This window comes from Bactrocera tryoni, chromosome 1 (genome assembly GCF_016617805.1).
Source record: "Bactrocera tryoni isolate S06 chromosome 1, CSIRO_BtryS06_freeze2, whole genome shotgun sequence".
In the NCBI taxonomy this organism is placed as follows: Eukaryota; Metazoa; Arthropoda; class Insecta; order Diptera; family Tephritidae; genus Bactrocera; species Bactrocera tryoni.
The window spans coordinates 58,709,971-58,734,939 of record NC_052499.1 but is presented as its reverse complement, the minus strand read 5'-3'; the positions used below and the strand labels follow the sequence as shown (position 1 = coordinate 58,734,939).

At 35.5% G+C, this 24,969-nt stretch overlaps 2 protein-coding genes across 2 annotated transcripts in view; both read left to right on the top strand.

Moving 5' to 3' along the window:
• Positions 1 to 24,969, top strand: part of LOC120776321 (nucleolysin TIA-1-like) — a 333,892-nt gene that overhangs the window by 17,308 nt on the left and 291,615 nt on the right. The window lies entirely within an intron of this gene.
• On the top strand, positions 1,870 to 7,955 carry LOC120773309 (protein odd-skipped-like). The gene is made up of 2 exons (XM_040102170.1): positions 1,870 to 3,534; positions 7,930 to 7,955. The coding sequence occupies exons 1-2, from the start codon at positions 3,240 to 3,242 to the stop codon at positions 7,953 to 7,955; spliced, it is 321 nt and encodes a 106-aa protein (XP_039958104.1). The 5' UTR covers positions 1,870 to 3,239.

Here is a 24,969-nt window from a genome sequence, read left to right as displayed (position 1 = left end):
TTTATAAAAATAACTAATATATTTTCTGAAAATTTTTTTTTATGAAAGTCTATATATTCATTATGAGTAAATTGTTTGCGGTATTTAATGTTCTTTTAAAGAACTTTATGACTTTTAGTTCTTAAAACTTTAATAAGGTGTTGAAATTAAATTGGAAGTTGAAATATATGTTACTAAAGCCAAAGAAAAAAATATATTATATAGTTTTGTTTTAGAATTTATTCACAAATATTCTTTAATGTGAAATTTTTTCTAAGTGTAAAGTTTATTTAGTCAGGCGTTTAAAGACTTAAAAGTATTATTTTAGAGTATAAAGTCAAACCTTAAAAGAAATATAAATTTCAGCATAGTTTCGAGATATAGTTTTATATACTTTCCACGCGACTTCAAAATTAATTCAAGAATTTGAATTTAGCTTTAAAAATTCTAAAAATATTTTTATGAAGAAAACACAAGTTTAAATTATTAAATTGTCTCCTCTCGTCATGTTCTGACAGCAGAGTATTAAATTTTGGTGTCCATTTCTAAAGAATTTCTAGTAAAATATATATATACAAGTATGTGTATATAATTTTTTTTTAATTTATAGAATCATGTACAGAATAAATAAGAATAACTGATATTACTTATATTTAAAAAAATTTCAAGTTCATATATTTAAAATGATTATATTAATCAAATTATATTTAAAAAATTAAAGAACGTCAGTTGAGTTCATCTATTACTCAAATTCTCTTCAGGCACCTATTGTATAAATTAATTAAGAAAATGTAGTTTCCTATCCAGCACACATTTTTTATCAAATTAATATTTCCAAATGTCTAAGCATAACTTCAATATGAGAATAGACTTTTAGCACAATTTTTTATAAAAACCCATACTCTCAGCATTTTTTTTTTTTTGGATTAAGCTAAATTTATTTTGCTTTAACTTGTAGCTTATAGACCTAATTTTTTTCAATCTAAATATATTTATGAAAAATACAAATTAAGAACATTTCCAATATTTGACATAAATTTTTTTTTTTTTTTGAAATTTTATTTCAAGCATTTCGGCTTCAGGTGTTTGTAATTAAAGTCAGTATCTTTTAATTACATTTTCGAAATTTTTTTTAATTTTTTTTTAATTTTTTGCTACTGTTTAGTTTTATTATTATTCTAGCTGTTTTTGGTTTTTAACTCCTACATTTTAAACATTTATTTAATTTCCATAAACAAGTCAATTAAAAGTGGCGCGCCTAAAAAACTCATTTTAAAACTAAACTTTGTTATATGCACACTAATCAAAAGTAGCAATTAAATTATACGCAAACTTTCCAGACCAGTATTCGAAAGTGTTTGCGCTTCTACATTACGCCCAAGTCAAGTTATTATTTAAATTATATATTTTTTCACACAGCAGAATACACGCTGCATTGAAAGCGAGCGCAACAGACAAATTAAAAATTAAAAGCCAGTAAGTTTCATAAAAGCCGCCATAACAACTGCAGCGGCTGACCGGCAAAGCGGCAGCACTTGCGGTGTGAAAAAGCGCCAGAAACAACGCGAACGCTCCGGCATTTCACATTAACACGCGCCGAGTGCTGACAGTGATTAGTGACAGCTGATGGTGATGACGTGGTGTTACGATTTGTAGCACAGGGAAAAAAATACTTGAAAGTGTACGCGGCGCGTTTACAGTTAAGAGACGGTTTTTTGTATTTTCAAAGAAAAATAATAATAAGAAAAAGAAAATTTCAAAAAGCAGTGTTGAGAAAAATTTAATTTCCATATATAACCACGGTAAACTTATATAATTTAATATAAATAAAAGCGAGCAGCGCGTATATAAATATTTGTTGCATTTGGTGGAGGCGGTGCGTATACGTAACATTGCGAGCTACAGCTTCCTTCCGGTTGAATGACCATATAAAACGCGGCAATGTTGTTGCCCTCGTTATATATATATGTGTAGAAAAATAACAGTTGTGAGTGTATACACAGTGCTTGTGCGAGAAAGTGAGTGAGAAACCTAAGCGAATAAGCGAAAAGCGTAGGAAGGCAGATGCAGTGTTAGCTAAGGCAACAAGCAACCTAGAAAATACGGCGGAAAAGCTAGCAGACACACACACACACAAACTAAGTACATAGTGGTCTACACATTTGAAGTATATACACGTGGGTATGTACATGTGTGCCATAAAAGTCAAGCTAACGAGTGCAAGTAGGAACGAATAACTGTATGCGCCACGTTGCGTTGCAAGTCAAGATACATGCCACAGCCAGTGCCAGGCAACAATTGAAAACCGAAAGAAAAGTGAAAATTCTATTGTATGCGAATGTAAAACGGGTCGAGAAAGAATCGCAAACGACACACACGCACACATACACACAGACAGAAAAATATTGGTAAAATTGTCATTATAAATCTAACGTCGCAGACGCTCGGCAAACGAAAATTCAGACAAAAAAACAATAGAAAAGCAATAAGTGTAAGAAAGTGAGGTGTTGGTGCGACAGTTGGAGCAGCGGCGGCAGCAGACGACAGCAGATTTTACGCTCAAAGTGCTATAAATTAACGTACGACGACCTTAAACGAAGTTCAGACAGCCAAAAGCAAAGGACAGCAGCCGTAGACGCCCACAACTAAGCCGGTTGCAAACGCTGCAGTGACGGTGTGTGTGTGCAGAAGAAGTAGCAGCATCATTTTAGCAACAGATTTACCTTGCAAGCTGGTGTTGCGCCAGCTACGGAGCCGCCGACGCCGTTTGTTGACACTCTCACTAAAGATTAATCAATAAGTGGAAAAGTACAAGTGCAACCACATATACCCACACACACACGCATACATATAAAGATTATACACTCTTGGTGCACATATTAAAATCACAAACACACATGCAACGGGCGAGTGGTGAGCCCGTGCAGCAGTATTAAGTGCAAAAGTAGCAGCAGCCGCAAAATATTTGAATTGCTTCGGAAACCAAACGTCCAGTCGCGCCAAAACCAGTCGGCCACTCAGCAAGCCAGCCAGCCAGTCAGTGGCCTTCAACACCGCACCGCACCGCACCGCACCGCACCACATCAACTAAGCAGCAACGTCCACTTTTGTTTTTAATAGTGTCAAACAAACGGGCGCCCAGTTGTCGCCAAGCGAACGAACGACTACTAACCCAGCTAGCTAAGTAGTTGACGCTGCCAGAGGACAGCAGTTGTTTTAAAAGTTTTCGAGTAGCAACCGGCAAAATTCATTCGCAAATTATGCTGGCCATGTCAACACTGATGATGCCAGCTCCCACCATAGCGATGGGGGCGCCGCCGCCGATTACAATGGGACCACATAAGCCACCGGAAACGAAACTGCTCGCCATACATCCGGCAGCTGTTGCGGCAAATGGAGCTGGTGGCGTCGGCCAGCAGTCGCATTTACAGCATAACGGTCAGCATCCGCAGTCACAACAGCAACAGCTGCCACCGAATCAGCAGCAACAGCAATCCCAGCAGACGCAGCAACAGCAACAAATCTCAGCCGGCAATAATAATAGCAACAAGCCAGGTGAGTGCAGCACATTTGTTGTAAATCCGCGCGGGTTGGAGATGGGTGTATTGTCTTTGTATTGTCTTAAGTGACGGCGGCAGCCAGCAAGGCAGTTATTTCTTGCTGATTTTCGCTGTTGAGTGTTTTCAAAATTATATGCAGCAGTTGCGGCCAATGGTTGTCTGCGGTTGAGTGGGGGCTATAGGGCTGCAGCCAGCACTGACGCCAGCAGTGTCGTCACTGCTTGCCATCAACGTTATAATATTCGTGTCACTGCTGTTGGCTTTTCTGCTTACAGGCGCGTTTCTTACATTTACATTTACTTATCGGTAGCTAAACTGTGTAGAATCCATATTTTGCTTTTCCATTTTTTCAAGTTGTACTTTTGAGTCCCCCGTATAACCACATTCCCCAAACTAATTTGCTTAAAATCTTGCCTTTTCGACTTTACTACTTTATGGCAGCACAGCGTCCATTTAACATAATTTATCTTGTCGCTTTCGCATTGCTATTTTGTTTTGTTAATTTTTTCTGTTCGCCAGCCAATCAAATGATTCATTACACTATTATTTATTCAACGCATTGCATTAATGCATAATATAATATAAATATATGTCGCTGCATATGTATGTACAGGCATTTGCCAGTGCCAACTTTGTGTTTCCTGCAATAAATTTTACAAATTATTTCGTTCGCTGGCATTAATATGTCACATACTCGAGATAAGCGATGATAAATGCAATTTAAGCATCGATTGCATGGAGAGAAGTTTGCTTTTTAAATTATGTAATTTTTTATCGTGCAAAAAATGTGTCTCGCTTTTGTTGCATGACCGACTTTAGCCGAGAGTATAGTATAAAATGTTGCATTTTTATTTACGACTCTGTCATAAATATTGTACTCTTATGCTCGGTCATTATATAAGTTATTCGGAACTTTAGGAAATAAGATCAATGTTTTGTAGGTTGCAGTCATCAGAACCAAATTGTTTGCGTTCTAGAACTTGCAGATAAAGTACTTCTAGATTTCTAGAACAAAAACAGTTTTTGGGTTCTGATACCTAAATACCTCCAATTTTATCTTCCACTTTTTTGGAACAAATTGTTAAATAATACGAAAATTTTCCAATTGGTAAAAACTAATAGTCTGAAGGGTTTAGTATAATAACATATATAAGCTTCCAGCGATATATAAATGAAGCGAGCACAAAATAGTTTTAACAAAAAGATTTATAATCTGAATTTTATATAATATAAGTAAACATACGGCTTTCAAATCAAAATTTTGTTATTAATTTATATATAAAAAAATAAAATGCTATTTCGTTATTTGCGTCCACAGCACGAAAAGGCGTGAAAATTTGTACTGGTATTTCTTTAGCCCTCTTGAAGGTCCTAACGAAGGACTTTTTTGCAATGCCACCATGAACTGATTTGGCGGAAATTTAGTAGCTTCGAACTGGGGGACGGACATAGGCTTATTGTTTTATCATTTTATGTTAAAAGTCGAAAACAATTATATAAAATATGTAAGGAAGCGTTAAATTCGGGTAGAGCCGAACATTTTACACTCTTGCAACTTGCAAAATTCAAAGCCAGGGAAATACTTTAAGGTGTAAAACCAATCATATAGATTAAAGTCAGCCGGATGTTCGAAAATCCTGATATTGGTTATTTGGCAGCTAGGTCAAGTTTTCGTTCAAATTTATCTATTTTAGGCACAAAAAATTCGCTCAAATTTATCTATTTTAGGCATAAAATACGCTCTCTTATTTTCAATGGGATAACTCAGATATTGGCATAAGTCACCCGGAAGTTCGATGAACTTTATGTTAAGTATATGGGAGCTTAGGGAAGCACTTTTACCAACTAAAGGTACCGGGGTCTAAATTGCCGGTACGTAGGGGCTTGAACTATTTTTATTGAATTTAAGCAATTTTGGTCATAAGATGGCACACACTAAAGACACCATGATTCGTGCTTAGTTTTATCTCGTTTCATTAATTACTTCTTGATTTGTGTGCTGGAAACTGAATGAATGAAGTGGAATTTATAATTGTGCTATATGGGAAGTAGGAGTGGTTGTTGTACGTTTTCACAATGTGATAAGAGCGAAAGAAGAATGCCTTGTTCTAAATTTTATCGAAATGGTTGGTTGGGTCCCTAGACATGGGACTTCAGCAAAAAGAGAGCGGTGCCCAATTTCACTTTTTTACTTTTTGTTTTTAACAAATTTATATATATATTATAATTAGGTATTTAGTACTATTTGCATTATTTTTGATTTTGTGGAGTATTGTGATTTTGTTTTTATTTCACGTATTGTACATTTTGGGAGTATGTAAAAATGGGGATACGATTTAATGTTTTTGTGTTGCGAATCTCCTTTAGTCCCCCTCTTTAAAAATAAGGAAGTTCCATTTATTAAGCTATGTGTTTCAACTGCTTATAAAATAAGCTCTTTTTTAATTTATTACTGTTTATTACATTCATCGGAAAGTAATAAAAATAGCGTTTTTGTGATTTTTTTAAAGAGACATTTAATTTATTAAATAACTATATATATATATGTATAGTATTACAAATAATATGTAAAAACAAAATTAAATGTATTTCAATATTTCGTGATTTATTTTGAAAAAATTTGAATAACCTTGATCCCACACTCGATCTCCAGGTGAACCTCCAAAAAAGGTATCTGGCGGTAAGGAAGATTTTTATTATTTATTACGATGGAAATTTGCACGTATTGATCGAAGAACTTGTACGATTGCGTTTTAAGCGTTGTGGAGAAATTTACCTCACCGACTCTGAAAACACCGTTTTGAAAAAAAACGCGACTAATGTGTTGAGAGTTCTGTATGGTATTTGTGGTTAACATCATATTCTTACCTTTAAGTATCATAGGAGAGCTATTTGCGGTCACATAAATTTTTACATTTGTTTAAAAAAGTTGTTGTTGGATTACATACAGATTCGGTTTAAGCAAACACAATTCTCAAAGCTATGTTTTCGGTAGGTCATAACTTATAACTTTATAAGACTATTTGAAACCCCTAACTGTTAAAAAATTGTTTAGCCCTTCGTTTATAATATTATTGGCCTAATATTAATTAAACCTAAACATATGCAGAGAGTGAGGTCACACCAACGACGATTTTGTGGAGCTTTTCAAGCTCCGTCACTTAGTTTTTCAGCAAATAATTCAATTAGATTTGTTCATTTATAATCTCATTTAAAGATAACTTTGAATATTTAACAGATATAGAAAGATTACAGCAGAATGTTTCAGAGAATTCAAAATTCTCTTATCATCTACAATTTGGAAATGATAGTATTATTATACCCAGAACAGGGTATATTAAGTTTGTCACGAAGTTTGTAACCCCCAGTAGGAAGCGTCGGAGATCCTATAAAGTATATACATATATAAATGATCAGTATGTTGAGCTGAGTCGATTTAGCCATGTCCGTCTGTCTGTCTGTCCGTCCGTCTGTCCGTCCGTCTGTCCGTCCGTCTGTCTGTCCGTCTGTCCGTCCGTCTGTATATATACGAACTAGTCCCTCAGGTTTTAAGATATCGTTTTGAAATTTTGCAAACGTCATTTTCTCTTCAAGAAGCTACTTGTTTGTCGGAACTGCCGATATCGGACCACTATAACATATAGCTGCCATACAAACTGAACGATCGGAAAAAATTCTTGTATATAATACTTTTGAATTTGACAAGATATATTCACGAAATTTGGTATAGATTATTTTCTAAGGCCACAATGTAATCTCCGAAGAAATTGCTCAGATCGGTTAACTATAGCATATAAGTAGCTACCATAAAAACCGAACGATCGGAATCTAACGCTGATATGGAAAACTTTTGCATTTGACGTGGTATCTTCACGAAATTTGACATGGATTACTGCTTAAGGTAATAATATAATCTCCGAAAGAATTGTTCAGATCGGATTACTATAGCATAAAGCTTCCATATAAACTGAACACATATTTACTAAAAGAAATGCACCTGTGAAGGGTATATCAGCTTTGGTGCAGCCGAAGTTAACGTTTTTGCTTGCCTTTCTGTTTAAATTTTAAAAAAAATTTTTGCACATTGTGGGCAGAAAAATATCACATATGTATATCTTACAGAATATGGTACAATGAATAAAATAATTTTTAATAACCGAGATAAATGGAGATGATGGGGAGAAAAACTCATTTCCAGATGTCTATTTGTTCGTCTGTCCATAAAGGATAAATATGTATATCCGTGGAAGAAAAAGCCTTGTTGAAATTAATACATGTATTCCTTTTCAACATTATTGTATAATGCGTCGTATGTATTAAACTATTTTACGCAAACCTTAATACAGTGCTGTTATCTTTAAAAAACTCACATTTTACAAAAAAATTTAAGAAAAGCGTGATGACGATTTAGCTTAGAGCACTTCCTTTAACAAGTTTAATGTAAATACTATGTCATAAAGTTAAAGATGAAGATGAAGAGAAGATTTCGTTATTATTATATGTTTCGCATATTACAAATAATTTCACTGAGTTTAACTGCATTTTGCAGCTAGCAAATATTCTCATACAAGACCATTTTTAATGCCGCCACCTTTTCAGGGATTGTTATCATTACCATTTAGAAAATACCAGGCAAAAATAAAGACAAAATTTAGTAGTTATCATCGACATGAAATATTAACTAAGTCCTAAGCCAACTAAAAGTTGGTACTGAAAATTTAAGAAATCAGTTTCTCACTTTTCTCACAAATTTGAAACACATACAAGTATAATGAGACCTAAACTCGCCTTGTAAACGTCTACATCTCAGTTGTTTTTTATTGTAATTGGATAATAATTTAAAATAATTACCTTTCATAAGAGGACCGGTAAGTTAGTGTAGCTCGATAAATTACCTCAACAAATCACAAGAAAAAATATAATGTAATTTTTCGCCGAAAATATTTTTAATTATTTCTTTTTAAATTATATCCACCTGACATAATATCGTGGGATTCTGAATTTTATTTCGATTTATATAGTTTATTAAGCTAGAAGAACATCCGTAAACCAGACGATGTAATTTTTTTTTGTTAAGGTATTTTGGAGACAAGTAAGAAATATGTAAGTACGGGGAAGTAGGCCTACTTCCTATATAACACAATTTTAAATTTCATCTGATTCTTTACTTTCGAGTGTAAAAATCAAGTGGAAAATTAATATGATGTTATAAAACCTTACACGAAAAATTTCTTTGGAGTATACGACTTTAGGGGCAAAAATTGGCCAAATCTTACATAAACTGTTCAAGACGGTAGGTTTTGAGTATTTAGACTTCAGTACCAATAGTTGACTTTTTACCGAATATATTGGTTAATGTGTCAGATTTATAACTTAAATTCAAAGAGAATCCTTTACTGATGATAGTATGCATGTGTGCTACAAATATATTGAATGGAGTCAATACACTCTGTAGCCCTTTATACCTAATGTAAATATTTTTGAACTTCCTGGTGACTTTATACTGCATATATATATCGGCCAGTATTGAGTTATCTTAATAAAATTTAAAAAGCGCGTTTTTCTTATAATATTATATATTTCTGCTTAGAATGTATAAAATTGGGTGAAAAATCACCCTAGACCGCATATAACTAACAGGCCTTATATACTTGAAGGTACTTTCTTGTCTTTAATCCTTGCAAGTTGCAAGAGTATGAAATGTTTGGTCATACTCGAACTTCGCACTTCTTTACTTCTTTTATATTATTTGAATTAAATACCAAAAATATTTTCGAAGTTTCACGCTTAGTTTCAAGCTTAAAGACTAAACTTGTATTTATTTCCATAAAATCACAACTAAAATAAATATAATTCATTTAAACTAACCAAAACTTTTGAATACGCAAATTTTGCACTGAAATGCAAATGAAATTATCGTTAAACACTTTATGCCAAACAAAGCCTCAATAAGAAAACAATCTTCGCAGTTTGTTTGAAGCAAAAATGGCGAGCAAACTAATTAAGGCTGGTTTGGTGAGGAAGCCTCAATGAAAGTATTAAAAGCAATAACACTTTAAGCTGCAGCCTACATAGACAACTAAAAACAACAACACAAAAATATTATAAACAAGTAAGGAAGGGCTAAGTTCGGGTGTCACCGAACATTTTATACTCTCGCACGATAAAGTGATAATCGAGATTTCATTATCCGTCATTTACATATTTTTCAAATACCGTATTTGTGTAAAGTTTTATTCCGCTATCATCATTCGTTCCTAATGTATATACTCGTATTATACAGAGAAGGCATCAGATGGAATTCAAAATAGCGTTATATTGAAAAGGCGTGATTCTTAACCGATTTCACCCATATTATGTACATGTCATCAAGGTGTTAAGAAAATGTCACATACCGAATTTCATTGAAATCGGTCTAGTAGTTCCCGAGATATGGTTTTTGGTCCATAAATTGGGCGAGGCCACGCCCATTTTCAATTTTAGAAAAAGCCTGGGTGCAGCTTCCTTCTGCCACTTCTTCCGTAAAATTTAGTGTTTCTGACGTTTTTTGTTAGTCGGTTAACGCACTTTTAGTGATTTTGAACATAACCTTTGTATGGGAGGTGGGCGTGGTTATTATCCGATTTCTTCCATTTTTGAACTGTATATGGAAATACCTGAAGAAAACGACTCTGTAGAGTTTGGTTGACATAGCTATAATAGTTTCCGAGATATATACAAAAAACTTAGTAGGGGGCGGGGCCACGCCCACTTTTCCAAAAAAATTACGTCCAAATATGTCCCTCCTTAATGCGATCCTTTGTGCCAAATTTCATTTTAATATCTTTATTTATGGCTTAGTTATGACACTTTATAGGTTTTCGGTTTCCGCCATTTTGTGGGCGTGGCAGTTAGCCGATTTTGCCCATCTTCGAACTTAACCTTCTTATGGAGCCAAGGAATACGTGTACCAAGTTTCATCATGATATCTCAATTTTTACTCAAGTTACAGCTTGCACGGACGGACGGACAGACGGACGGACGGACGGACAAACGGACGGACGGACGGACAGACGAGACGGACAGACAGACATCCGGATTTCGACTCTACTCGTCGCCCTGATCACTTTGGTATATATAACCCTATATCTGACTCTTTTAGTTTTAGGACTTACAAACAACCGTTATGTGAACAAAACTATAATACTCTCGTTAGCAACATTGTTGCGAGAGTATAATAAACATTAAAAGTAACAATAACAACCGCAGAGATGTGGCTTGCCACAGAATGCAAATAAGTGAAATAGACACAAGAAGCTGGAAAAAATGAACAGAACCAGAAGTGGAGCAAGCGCCAGCAAACAACAATAAACAACAACAGAAATATAAGGGAAAACCGCCAAGCTGCCGGAGTTGAGTCGATGAACTACGCCAAATACTGTATATAAAACAGTTAGCTTAAATCACAACAACAACAACTGATTTTGTTGCAGAGAAAGTGGTGAATTTTACAACTTTTACGCAAAGTTTAATTATTAGCCAGAGTGAAAAATTCCACACTTCTGATGTGGGTGAGTGAGGAACTTGGTTTGCCGGCCGTTGAGCACGCAAAGCAGCAGAGCGCACATTTATGAGAAATAGAAAATAGTGTTGAAAGGAAAATAAAGTGAAGAAATAATTGCTTCCTACTACTTTCTAATATTAAAGCATTTCTTGCGAGCAGCGGCCCGTAGTTTGCCTAGAGTCGACTAAGCGCCAAGTTTATGTATGTATGTAGGTGAAGCTGGTGGAGTAGCAGTCCGCAGCGGTTGACAGTAGGTGGCTGCAGCGATGGTAATTGGAATAGAAGTTGCTGCAAAAGCTGGGCAACCACTTGTCAAGTTGGCAAGACGTAGATGGATGTAGACTGGCAACTGATGGGAATTGCGACGGAATTGTTGACCAAGAAGTACAAAATGTTGTTGTGAGTGCACAGAGAGATGAAATCAAAAAAATGTATTTGTGATGAGCGTACTTTTCAGTCTTAGGGCTGATTGGCTTATATCCTAGCACTGTGAAGTCTAAATCTGAAAAAGTTATCGGATGTGTAATTGTCGATTTCGTTGACAATTTGGATATTAACGTAAAATGTGTAGTTGTACGCATGCATTAATTTGTAGAAAATTTAATTTTTTGATTAAATAGACATTAAAATACAATGCATAATCAGCCATATAATGGCCTCGGCACTTTTCATAGTAAGTAGATTTAACCAAATTATGAGTTTCCTAAAAGAAAACTTTATTTTTTATAAAAAAATATACAAAAACATGTATAATTGAGGAAATACATGTATTTGTAATTCAAGAAAATTTTCTTCCGCTTATCTACCTGATACCCTTGAACAAAACTCATAGAAACGGGGAATAAAGCCACACAAAAAACTCTTCAGTTGACACTTCAATGTAAAATAATGTAAGGCGAAAAAATGATAACAAACCGCAAAAATACCTTTTTAAAATCACGCAGTTGTTTTTTTAATGACATGCCACTTATGGCGCTTTACTCGGTTAATGAAAAATTTCACAGCAGTTTTTCAAATAATCGCATATTTAATATTTTGATTAATATTGGCTTGTGAGAAATAAAAATTTTGTTTCCCAGTCATTAATAGGATTCTGCGAGCCTGCTTCCCGCATATAAACATTATGTTAACATTACTTCCAGTCTCCTTACGCAGAAAGGAGTACTTCGCGAAAGTACTTCAGTCACATAAATTACGTATTACACATATACATATGTAGAAAGTATTTTTTTTATAGTTAATAAAGATAATAATGCAAAAAATTAAGTCGAATATTTTAAGGGTTTACTGAAACTCAAACGTGGAGATATCGAGAATTATGATAAACAAAATGACCTTCTTTAGTAAATTTAAATTTCCCTTTCCTTTCAAAAGTAATTTGAATGCACTACTTAGAAATAATGATGTCGCCGAATTCCCAGATATTAGTATATTATTGTATTAGTACAGTCTACCAATTATTGTGAATAAGAGGGTTAGAGACCTTCAAAATGTTCTCAGAATGAACTCTATGTTTTAACACGTGATCATATTAGAAATTATAAAATTTTTTGTCAAAACATTAGGCGTGAAAAGATATTTTTAGTGACATTTGTAAACTACCCCTGATTTACGTGTGGAAAAGCTGAAAGCTTTTGTTGGTCCTCAATACGGCAATTTATGAGAGATACAGATTTTTTCAAAGTAAGGACTGTTCCGGAAAGTGTATCTTGGAAAGGTTTAGTGTTGATAGTCGAAATTTCCCTAGTTAACCGCAAAGCTCGAAGAAATTGTCCACAATATGCTGAAATATGAGAATATATTCGCAATCATTTGATTACGTTTTCTGATAATTTTGATAATTTGAACAGCACTCTCTGTGTCCCTATATCACTAAGTTTCAATATTAAAAATTGTTGCTGATCTTTAAAAGTTATTTATAACAAGAAAATTATAAAGAATTAACTCATATAAGACATTTAGCAAAAATATAATATATGCTTTCGAAATTTGTCTTTGTTTACTTCGATGCATCCTAATTTTTCAACACTTAACTGATATTATAAATATATATATATGTATATATTGAAAAATACCCGGAAATCGTAACAAAAATCAAAATATTTAATTACTGATCAATACTTATTTTGTTGACTTCAAAGCAATCCCCACCAGACGTTATACTCGTATGTAAACGATTTTGCTATTCCTTGAAAAACTTTTCATACACACTTTGATATGGCTATTTCAGTTTCGGGAACAAAAAAAAATCACACGGAGCCAAATCTGGTGAATATGGTGGTTGATCGATGGTATTTATTGTGTTTTTGGCTCTAAATTCGTTCCAATCGCACGATCAAGTATATGCAAAGAGGCCTGTATACGGTACTCTTTTTTAAAGCAATTGAGCTTTATCGGGACGAGTCGAGCAAGAACGCATTTCATACCCAAAATATACACCAAACTCACTCAAATGGACTTGCGAGAGATGTCGAGCTCTCTTGCCATCTCTCAAACACTTGCCTGACGATTGTCAAACACCTTCCATCACATTTTTAATATTTTTATCAGTTAAAAAGGTCGAAGGTTGTCCAGAACGAGGCATGTCTTTAACGGTATCTCTACAGAGTATTCTAACTTCAAGTACCAAGAAAATATAGGTAAATGGCTGATGACACAATGGAACATATTTTTTCATTAAATTTTTGAAAATCACTAAAGACTAACCCCTATTATTTTATTAAAAAGCCTACTGTATACACTTAAAAAGAAAATGTTTATCATTGCACTTATATATGTGCATCACGGAAATCAATAAACTCGAAATATGTATCAGAATTGCATATGCTTCCTATGAATAAATGAGGGTAGGGGCTTTCTTTCAATACGAGGAACTCGAAAAAACAGAGAGACAACACATGACAACACAAATTAGAAGGCTTAGTAAATATTTTAAATAAAGTCCTGCAATAAATAAAAAATAATAACATGACATAACGCATAATTGGATGTTTCACCAGAAGGTCACCAAATAAGCGTCAATGGGTCGCCGATGTGCTTGAATGCTGTCAATTTGCTTTCCAAGAAGTTGCGCGACCGCCGTGGTGCCAAACTCTGATGAATAGCGGCAAATTAGTGTGTGCAACACTAACGGCATAACCACCAAATGCATACACTTGTACAAGGCAAATCTAACCGCCACTTCAGCCGGTAAACCGCAAAAGCGCAGATACACAAGCATATTGAAGTTACCACAAATAATACACAAAACAATGACTGTGCGGAGAATGTCTTAGCCTGCAACGAGTATTGCGTAATATACGCGCTGCGTATAAACTTTCAAAATTTAATTTGTTATTTAAGCTGTGAACAAGTGTTAGGCCATCCAAAGCTATTACGAATAAACGAATTTTATTTTCTCTAGCAACACAACAACAACAAACATTCAATAGCTTTAGGCGCAGAAGGCACAAAAAAAGCCACTATTAACTGTTGGCAATTTTCTACTACAATACGGATAAACACGAGCCGGCGTTGCCACCACGATGCTGCAACACGATCAATGCAACGTCAATTTCATTGCGTTTTAAATAGATTTAGAGCCATGTTGCACATAGCTAAATGGTTTCATTCATGCACTGTCTGTGTGCTTGTCTGCGGCAAAGTTAGCAGGCGTTGAATTTTCGAATTGCCGGCGTGTCAGCCAGCGCGTTGAATGGGCAAACCAACAGAACCGAATGTCTAAATGTCGTGCAACTTGCCTGTGTTTCATCATCAAATCAGTTGCTGAAATTGTTTTACTGTTCGTCCTTGTTTTGCTCTCTACGTTCAGATCTTTTTTTGTTTTTGCTGCTTCTGCTTTGTGGGTGTTTCTATCGTTACTGTGCTTCATGCTTGCCTTGAGTGCAATTTTCAATACAAATACAAACAAGGATATTTCAAGGATGCGTTGCCATCGTTAAAAGTTCGCTGGCAATCCATTCCCGACAAATATATACAAACAACGAATATGCAGCGTTGTGGCAGTGGGTGAAAGAGAAAACGTTTCATAGACAAGTGGCTGGCAGTTTAAGCTGTGTGCAACGATCTCTGCCAACTCGTTGCCTAGGCATACACAAATATGTGCAAAAGCACCGAGTATGCTTTCTTTCCATGCTTTTTGATAAACGAAAACTTTCATTCGAATTAGGGTTACTAAGCAAGGAAAAAAATTATTATGTTGATTTTGTTCGGTTAGTTTGTATGGCTATTATATACTATAGTGGTCCGATCTCAATAATATGCAAAATTTTTCATGACAATAGTTTTTCTTGTCGAATAAAAAAGTTTTTAATAAAATTTTTAATTTTATAAGCAATAGTTTCGATTAGAAGAGTTTTTCATCCATGAACTTGAGTTTGACTGACCAATTTGTATGAAAGATAGCATTTGGAACTCCGATATCGACGATTTCAACATCAACCGCTTCTGTGAGAGAAAAAAGCATTTGTTAAAAAAGTCCATATCTCGAAAACTATGGAACCATTTCGCATATATACAAACAGTGTCTCCTTAACGGAAATGCCAAATGGGACTCAGCTCGCAATGCTACACACCCTCACTTCGTTCTGGATGGCAAACCCAATTTTCAAGGTGACTATCAAGTACATGAGGATGTAAAGAACAACATCATGGGTCAGTTTAGTGATACTATTATAATATTGAGGAATCCGAACTATTTAGTGGTATGGTCTGATGTTAACTTCAAAACTTCACTATACGAAATTACTATCATGATGCAAAAATTTAAAGATTAGAAAGTTTTAAACTCAAGACTACTTACTTGAAAACTTTAATTTTTACCACGAAATAGATTTAAGTCACAGCCAAGCAGGATGAGGAGTTTCTAACTGTAATTATAAATATTATTAGTAAAGTTCTGCTAGATGTTTGGACCAGTTCTCTTGATCTTACCGGTTGTAGAAGTGTTGAAGGCTCTTCTTAGGAGATGAAGATTTAGTAAATTTCAAAACTACACTTACTGTCAAGAGGATCTGTTTTCCGCGCGAAGAAAAAATCCAAAATATGACTTTTCAAAAATAGTGGGGATTCGAACCCAAAATCCAATGAGTGTTACTAGTAATGCAGTCGATAGTTTATCTACTGGGTAACTCTAGATTTACCTACATATTCACCCGTACATGCATATTCATCTGAGATTCTACTTCGACATACTAATGCACACATTGCTTTATATAGATTTATGTGTGTATAATGGCATGGCTCACAGTGGAAATGCGGTGGATGTACGCTGAAGCATCACTTTTGCGTAAGCAAAACCGACAGACAAATATCCAGACGCATACCTTTACTTTTGTTTACATGCAGACACCCATACATCCAGGTGTGTGTGTGTGTGTACAGAACCCATTGAGTGCGGCATACAAATTGTTGCGTACATAAATACCGGAACATCCAAGCTGCAATGGCACATAAAAAATCTGGGTATATGCAACAACATAGACACATTTCTATACGAGTATATAGAGGTATGCATGTTTACTTGTGAATGAAATTGTACAGGTTGCTGTGCATGGTGGCGAATCATTGGGTGCAGGCAGGTGGTTTGGTGTTATTAAAGCTCGATGCTTAAATCTATAAACTAACACACACATATATGCAAAGCGTAAAATATATATATTCAGCGCTTCAATATGAGATAACGGTACTCAAAGTGGAAAAGTTACAGAGATTACCGTGGGAGATATAATAAAGGGTTGTTTTTTATGGGGATAGCTTTTGTATTTGCAGGATTGGTCACTATCAGTTTGCCACACAAAACTAGAATTTCAGCTGCCTTTGAAATCCATCTAGAAAACGACATACCTTTGAAAACACCCTTCATGAAACAAACCGGATAATCAAACCGCTGAAGTACATTGATAGCATTATTTTAAGGATAGCATTAAATTTAAATATATTTTTAAATGTTTTTTTAACATCGTTCCTGAAACTCAGTACTTTTTACTGTCTACTAACAGTATTTCAAAGCTTCGGGTTGAGCCCGTAGCTGTCACAAATTGGGCCCTAAATTTCAACTTTCTTTAAAACAGGCAAGATATAAGAAGGGACTATTAAAGTAAGAAAACCAAAGCTATTACTATTGCTTAGACTTGTAGATATTTACTAACTGAGAGAATTTAATATTCCCCAACTTTCGGGACATCCAAGTAGATTAAGAACTAATGCTTTATAAAGAAAGCTTGTTATATATGTATACAGGATGACCGCCAACAACAGGTTCTCTGCAATTCTGAGCAAAGCACAGATGGAGACCTCTGCAACGCTCAGGCTCGAACTTCGAGGCAACAAAACAAACTCAGGATTGCAGCTTTCCTGATTACTTACACGAGTTTTATGCCTATAGAGTTACACTGTAACTGGAAACGTTGCTGTTGTCAAATTGCTGTGTTTTTTTATTTGTCATCAGTAAAACTTGCCAAGTAAGGATTCTCTTGTTGGTATCAATACTTCAGAGCTTGTTTCGTATGTGGCAATATCGTTAACCCATCATCAGTAAGGGAGCCTATTGATGATTTCGTCTAAGAAAACCTTAGCTTACGAATGCCGGTTTTAGAAAATAATTTAAAAACACTCCAAAGGAAGCGCTCAGCTCTTATACCTAAACATACTAGCACATATTTACTACTATTAAAAAAGCTACCTGAAAATAAGAAAAAAATGGAGAGAACGACCGCAAAATGTTGATAAAAGCGCAACAACCAACTAAGTTGCTTATTTTAACCAACGCATCACAGGCAATTTCCAACGGCAACGTTGCATCACACACAGCCAAAGCGAATGCCACGCAACAGATGCCGCATTATGGGTACACTTCAGAGCCTCAGCACCGCTAACTCCATCCTCTAATAATAACATAATGGTTAAATATGTATTTAACATTGATTTTTCAAAACTCTTCGGATTACGAACGCTTTCTGCTCTCACTCAGTGCGCTTCACATAAGTTATCGCAACGTTATATTTGCATGTAGGCTGTCTGTGTGTGTGTATGTAATGGCGTCGCTAATATGCTGTGATAGTGGCGGCTGAGATAGCGTGAAGTTTAGCTCTAAGTTGCGCCAAGTGCAAACGAAAAGCTTAAATTTGTTGTAAACACTTTGCAGCGTTACACACGATGACAACTTTTTGTTATTGTTGCTGCTATTGCTTTGTGTTAGTCCATTTATCTTGCAACTGTCGGGTGAAGCATGGAGGGATGTGTGCATGTGCGTACAACAAAAAGTGCATATAAGTGTGAACATGCCTTTATTTCGTTATTTTGACGAGAATTTTGCTGGCGTAGAGCGTTAAACGCGCTTTCTTCTGTGTTTTGGTTGATGAATTTTTGAAAATTTCCACACACTGTTTATTGTTTACACTGTTACTGATACCCGCATTTCTGCCAAATTAGTATCTAATTTTATCTTAACATTTTCTTTAATGATAACAATATACTTGTATGCCAAAAATGGAATGAAAGCTTTCCTTAACCGCCATATGCCATACAAAAAGATTTTTGAGCGTCCGTTACAATCGTACTATTTACAAAAAATTTATTTGGGGTCCAAATAGCGCCATTTTCGACATATGCAAAAGGAACTGTTTTTCCGAAACCTAAGAGTCCCTGAGTCGAGCAATTACTGAATATATTAGACCATATAATATATTTATGCATTAGAAATTGATAAATTTTTTTGTCTTGTAGTTCTTTTTTCAGAAAATCATTTAATTGCTTGAACGCAAGGTAGAAAATCTCCGATGTGATTTATGTCATAACAGTAAAAAAACATACCCTGAATAGGGCATATTAAGTTTTCCACGAAATTTATTACAACTGGAAGAAAATATCAGAGACGGCACAAAGTTTATATATAATCTAGCTGACCCCGCAGTCGTTGTCCTGCGTGAAATTATGTGTTTAGAAATGAAAAAGTTGAATTTATCATTTAACTTTTTTTCAATGTATCGCAGATTGAAAAACAACATTTTTTGGTTTCTGTTCCGGTGCATAGAAAAGATGGTTTTCCAACTAGTGAGCAGGCCACGTATGTATATTTGGCCGAGTGAAAAACATACCATTTCCAAGTGTATACCATACACTATGCGACTATCCTTGTGTCTCAAATGCAATTTTCACTGGAAACTGAATACGTTTGAACTGAAATGGCAAATCGTTAGAACTCAGAGGAATTCGTAGAATCGTATTCCTTTGTATTCGATAGCTGCGTCACAATCAGTCAGGTTCCATTACACAGTTTCGGCGCCTGAAGATTGTGGAACATAATAACGACAGATCCAACTTTGAGACGCAAATGATGCGGTGGCATACCAAGCCTATTCAAAGAATTTAGAAATTCCACGATCGATCAATATGTGTGAGCGCAAGTCTCCCGGAATTTGACTTTGAATCTTCCAGTTTAAGTCAACAACATCGGTATTTTTGGCAGCTAACATTGCTCGTGCACGTAAGGAATTGTAGTTACGATAATTTGTCCAATGTCCGAATATTCGTGATGAGTTCATCTTTGGTGATTTGTTAAAGGGAAGATGGAATTGATATCAAACCACCGGAAGTATCAACCGGAATTTACCCATTTCCAATTCTTAGCGAATACGATGTAAAATGTCTTCGGCAATGTCATTTTTGTTCGTATTCAATAATTGACGCTAATTTGATGGCTGCCCATTGCGAAAAGTGTGCGAACTTCATTCCAGTGATTATCATGTTCCAGCAATTGTAATTGTAATTGTATGTATAATATCAAGATATTTCCAAATAGAGCAAGTTCTCGCAAACGGTTCACTGACGAAAGTTGAGAAAAAACTCGTAAATGTTAATTTTGTTGCTGGGGGTGTTTTCTCTGTCTGTACTGTATTCTCTGTATTGAAAAAGACTATTTGGTCATTCTCCAAATTAACTACGAGACGCACAACATTCGGAAAACGTTCATGAATCGCAAAAGTAAATATCCTACAAAGCGCTTTATTGGAGTTCACGTATCGACCGTATCGTTCAAGATCAGTAACCGCAATGTTGCTTCCTTTGGTGACGTATTTACAAACGTATTTTATCGATTACACCAAACTGCAATACGCAACATTGACATGACTTTTGAATGTGAATTAGACAACAGTGGCGAATATGGTACGATCCATATGTTGTCGACTTCTATGTGTTGTTAACTTCGATATTCACGCCTCTAAATTGAATGCTAAATGTTCTGCCATTGTCATCTGGTGAGCGACGCTGATACATTGGATATCCATCATTTCTAGTTTGTGTTTCCGAAAGAAAAGCACCTGGATATTGTTTCGTACATTTATTGTCAGACATACAAACCGAAGTGGTATTGTGATGTCCGCAAGGTACATGAACCATATTGGTTTCGTATAATTCTGCTTCTACCTCTAGATCAGGAATTTCCGCAGAAATGATTTCATCAATTTGATTTGGTGTAACCACCATCCACCATCCACCATCCAAAGAAGAATATGTGCGTGCGGCAAACCTCTCTTTTGCCACTCAACAGAGTACATCCAGCATCTAACAGCACCACATATACGTTGCTTCAAGATAAAGTTTACAAAACATCGCAACTGTTGTTTTAAAAGTTGTCCTCTGACATCGTGACGATCGCTTGCTGATTGCCCGCGATCCATAATTTCAATCGTATGTCATCGCATCCTGGGAATACTCGGTCATGTGCCATGGGCTGTCAATATATATACTTATGTAGATGCCAAAACGAACGCGACCTCTTGGTGGCATCGTAACAAATTTCAATCTGTAATTGAGCACTTTGTGTGAAACACACATAACGTTTTCACGGAATAAATTTCAATAATTTTTTTTTGAATAACCGGAATAAAGAAAGCAAACGACAAATTTGACAATTGAAAAACAAAAGGAAAAAAGTTGAAAAAAAAATTTTTGTATGAAAAAAAGTTATTTTTTTGGAATTGTCCAACTTTCCGACTTTTCCTCACGAAAAGCATACGGTTTTTTTATTTCTAAACTTTCCTCGATCCACAGCGAACAACCTCTGAAAATTTCATCAAGATTGGTTCAGCTGTTCTCGAGCATTAGCTTAGGAAAAAAGTTGAAAAAAAAAATTTTGTATGAAAAAAAGTTATTTTTTCGGAATTGTCCAACTTTCCGACTTTTCCTCACGAAAAGCATACGGTTTTTTGTTGCGAGAGTATAAAAATAGAACTGTATTTTTGCATAGGGAACCGCTGTAGCAAGGGGCATAAGATTTTGAAAAAGTGAGCGATTGCCAGCCCCCAATAGGTTTAATGGACATATCTTGTAGCCAAATTCTGTTACGATAATTCTCATAGCAACCATTACCAACAGCGGATGAAACAGGATGATATCTCCGCCCCTCACCAAAAAACGGTACTGTTAAAAACTACTTAAAGCGCGATAAATCAATAGCTCTATTTAGCAGCGACATTCAATTTCAGCGCCGATATAGATCGAGAGGGCTTTAGAGGAGGCGGTGTAAAAAATAGGACAACGGGCGTGGCACTGCCTACTTTAAGGTGAAATCACATAACTCATGACCTGCACGACCTGGTATATTTATATACAGTTGAACTACCATAACTCGAACTGATGAATTGGCAACATAAGTCAATTTTCATAGAAATTTCCTTCCATAACTCGAAGGATATCTAACTCGAAGATACGTTCGATTAAGTTTATATATAATTACTTGGATTCCGATCATCTGGTCGACGGTTTACGCCTTAAAGTATTTCCCTGGCTTAGATTTTTGGCAAGTTGCAGGAGTATAAAATGTTCGGTTACATCCTAACTTAGTCCTTCCTTACTTATTTCTATTTCTCTTTACTACAAAAAGCGCTGCAAAGTATGCGAATTTCATAGCTGTGAAAAACAGCTTGTCAAAAGCAGTATTTTTGCTCTTGAGCGCATTAAATAAATGGCGCCTAAGGCAACAACATAAAATATAAATGATGTTTAACAAAGACAATGGGTTATAATTCGTTTGGAAATTTCATTTGTCTCTCCAGAAGGATTATGCACACATGCACGTTATAAAATCGTAATAATGTGCACATTAAAATGACAATACAATTAATAAGGCTTGTTTTTTCTCACCGAGTAGCACTTCAAAAGCGATTTAATTAACGCATTTATTTGCTAGTCGATTGTCATTTCAATGCTTTAGACGGCAAATCGGCTACGTTTGTCAATTGATTTGTTTTGCTGCAATTGAACGCACTGCAAATGAATGCAATCGAGTTGCGAAATATTTATGTACATATATGTAGGTGTGAGTAGAGAATAGCACATGACTACACACTGTAAAGAGCTTCCCTTTACACCATTTAAATTATATGTGTGTGTAGTTTTGTTGTATGTTGCAACTTTCCGCTCCACCTCTTGCATTGCAGTTTCATGTATATTCACACACACCCCCACACACGTACACACAGCTGCACGTAAACTGTCTTCTTTATTTTCCACTTCAATTTCATTTGGTTAGCAGTGTGTGTGTGTGTGTATGCGCGCGTCTTACTTCTTTATGCCACAAATGTTGCACTGTAAATGAAAAGTTTACATTTCATTGCTCAATTTGGCATTTTGGCAGTGACATAGAAAATAATACTCATACGCCCCGTATGGCAAATGCCGCTAACACGACAAATGTGGGCGCATCGAAATAGTTGCTTGCCACATTTATACTTGGCATTCACATTCAAGCGCTTTTCGCATTTCGTCGCGCAGTCGTGTGTGTGCATCGCTCTCTCCCTCCCGCTCTCTCACTACATATACGTATGTACATACATATATGCGTGTGCTTATGCGCGGGTGTGTTCGTTTGTTGTAGCTTTCGAGTTTAGTTGCATTTTTTCCCCCCTTTGCGTATTTTTATTCAATTGTCCTTTACATAGTTGTTGTTTGGCATTTTGGTGTAGCCATTCGTGCGTGTTGCATGTTCTTCACATGTTGCAATTGTGGCAAATTTGCTTCAACTTTGAGATTTGCAGTTTTTAGCAATTATACTTTTTTGATTGTTACAAATAATATTGTTAGTTTCCCTGCGAATTCGTGAATCTTTCTTATATTTTTGCTAAAATGACCTAATATCGGACTATTGTAGCTTATTCCGAAGTCGAGATAGCATACTTAGGGATTTATTTGACTAATTTTAGCAAAGCTATCATACAAACAATCTGTTCTCCAATATGACTGCTATTCAGGATGTTCGGACTCCTATTCAATGATAATTTTAATATTAGCGCAATCACTTTTAAGAAGTAGTGAATACTGTCGCTGCTTTCATTCTTTCTTCCGACTCAGACCCTCTCTTTTTGTACTATGCAACAACTCAGCGCACCATGATCAATGTCAAAATGCCTATAATTAGTAAGCTTTTCTTTTAGATATTTTAATTTAATAAAAGATTCAAGATGTCAGATCCTGAAATTGCCGGAAGTTTTTTTAGTCGTGTGGTTTTCGATGGGCTAATACTTTTATCCGACTTGTCTTGTTTTAGACAGCTGTTATTTGCTCTACCGCTGAATTTGATTTGCTATAATCACGAAACTTACTCTGGAACAAAGACTCCAAAATAATGGTTCACTTTGAGAATCCTATATTCGTTTCGACAACATCGCCAAGTAGTGTTAGTAATTCGTGCACCCGTGGATTGACTTCGCACCCAAGACACAATTTCTTCTATGGAACAGAGTGTAAATGAGTTCATCTGTCATCGCGCGTAACAATTGCCCATCCACTTTATGGAAGATTGTGCGGAAGTCACATCCTCAAAAAGTCACTGTTTGGAGGTCTCTGTACACAAAGCGAATCATTAATCCATATTTTCTCAAAAATGAAGACGGACTGAAAGTTACCCATAGGTAATGACTTTTTTTTAACTGAGTTGAATGATGTCGATGTGGACGACTTTTGCTTCCAAAAAGACCGCGTTACAAGCCGTACAGTCCATCAATTTATTGAAAGAAACTTTTGTGAACGCATTTTATCTCGCTTTGCGGGCTTCTAGCGTGGTCCACAAGATCATGCGATTTAACAGCCTTTATTCGAGCTAATCGCGACGGCAATATAGAAATAACTTTTTGTCCATAACATTAAACTAAATGGGTTTTATTTATTTTTAAAACTACATGTCTAACAAAAACGCCGTCTAGAATGCCGCACTGACATCAGTTCATAGTCTAACACAGCCAACTTAAATATTATACTCGTAGTAGACCATGAGCCGAAATACAGAGTTTTCCAATAAGAGTAATAACATTTAAAAAAAGCACACACTCCTTGTTAAGGAAATTCAAATTTTTCTATTTAATGTTAAGTACAATTCATACATTTAAGAGGGGAATTTAACAAATCATCCAAACGGCCGCCAGGAAGGAATTCGATGAACCAAATTTTCGAATACTTCTTTCGACTAAATCAAGTCGTTTGTCATGAATGGCACATTCAATATTGACTTCTAAAGCTTGAAGAGCGTCTGGGTTATTGCTAAAGGCAAATGACATCAAATAAACCAATAAAAAGTAGCCTAATGGTGTTAAATCACAACTTCTTGTAGGACATTCAATGGCCCAATTGAGTCTCCCAACTTTTCTCTCTTAATTCGGTTGTTGCACGTGCTGTGTGGCACGTAGCCACGTTTCGTTAGAACCAGATGTTGTCAAGATCAACATACTCTAATTACGGCCTTAAAACCTGGGTTGTAATCGATCTATACCGCTCTACATTGACAGTAATGGTGTCACCAGCTTCATTTCGAAAAAAGTACTGAGCGATTATTCTACCAGACCAGAATGCACACCAAACTATCAATTTATGTGAATACAATGGCTATTTGTT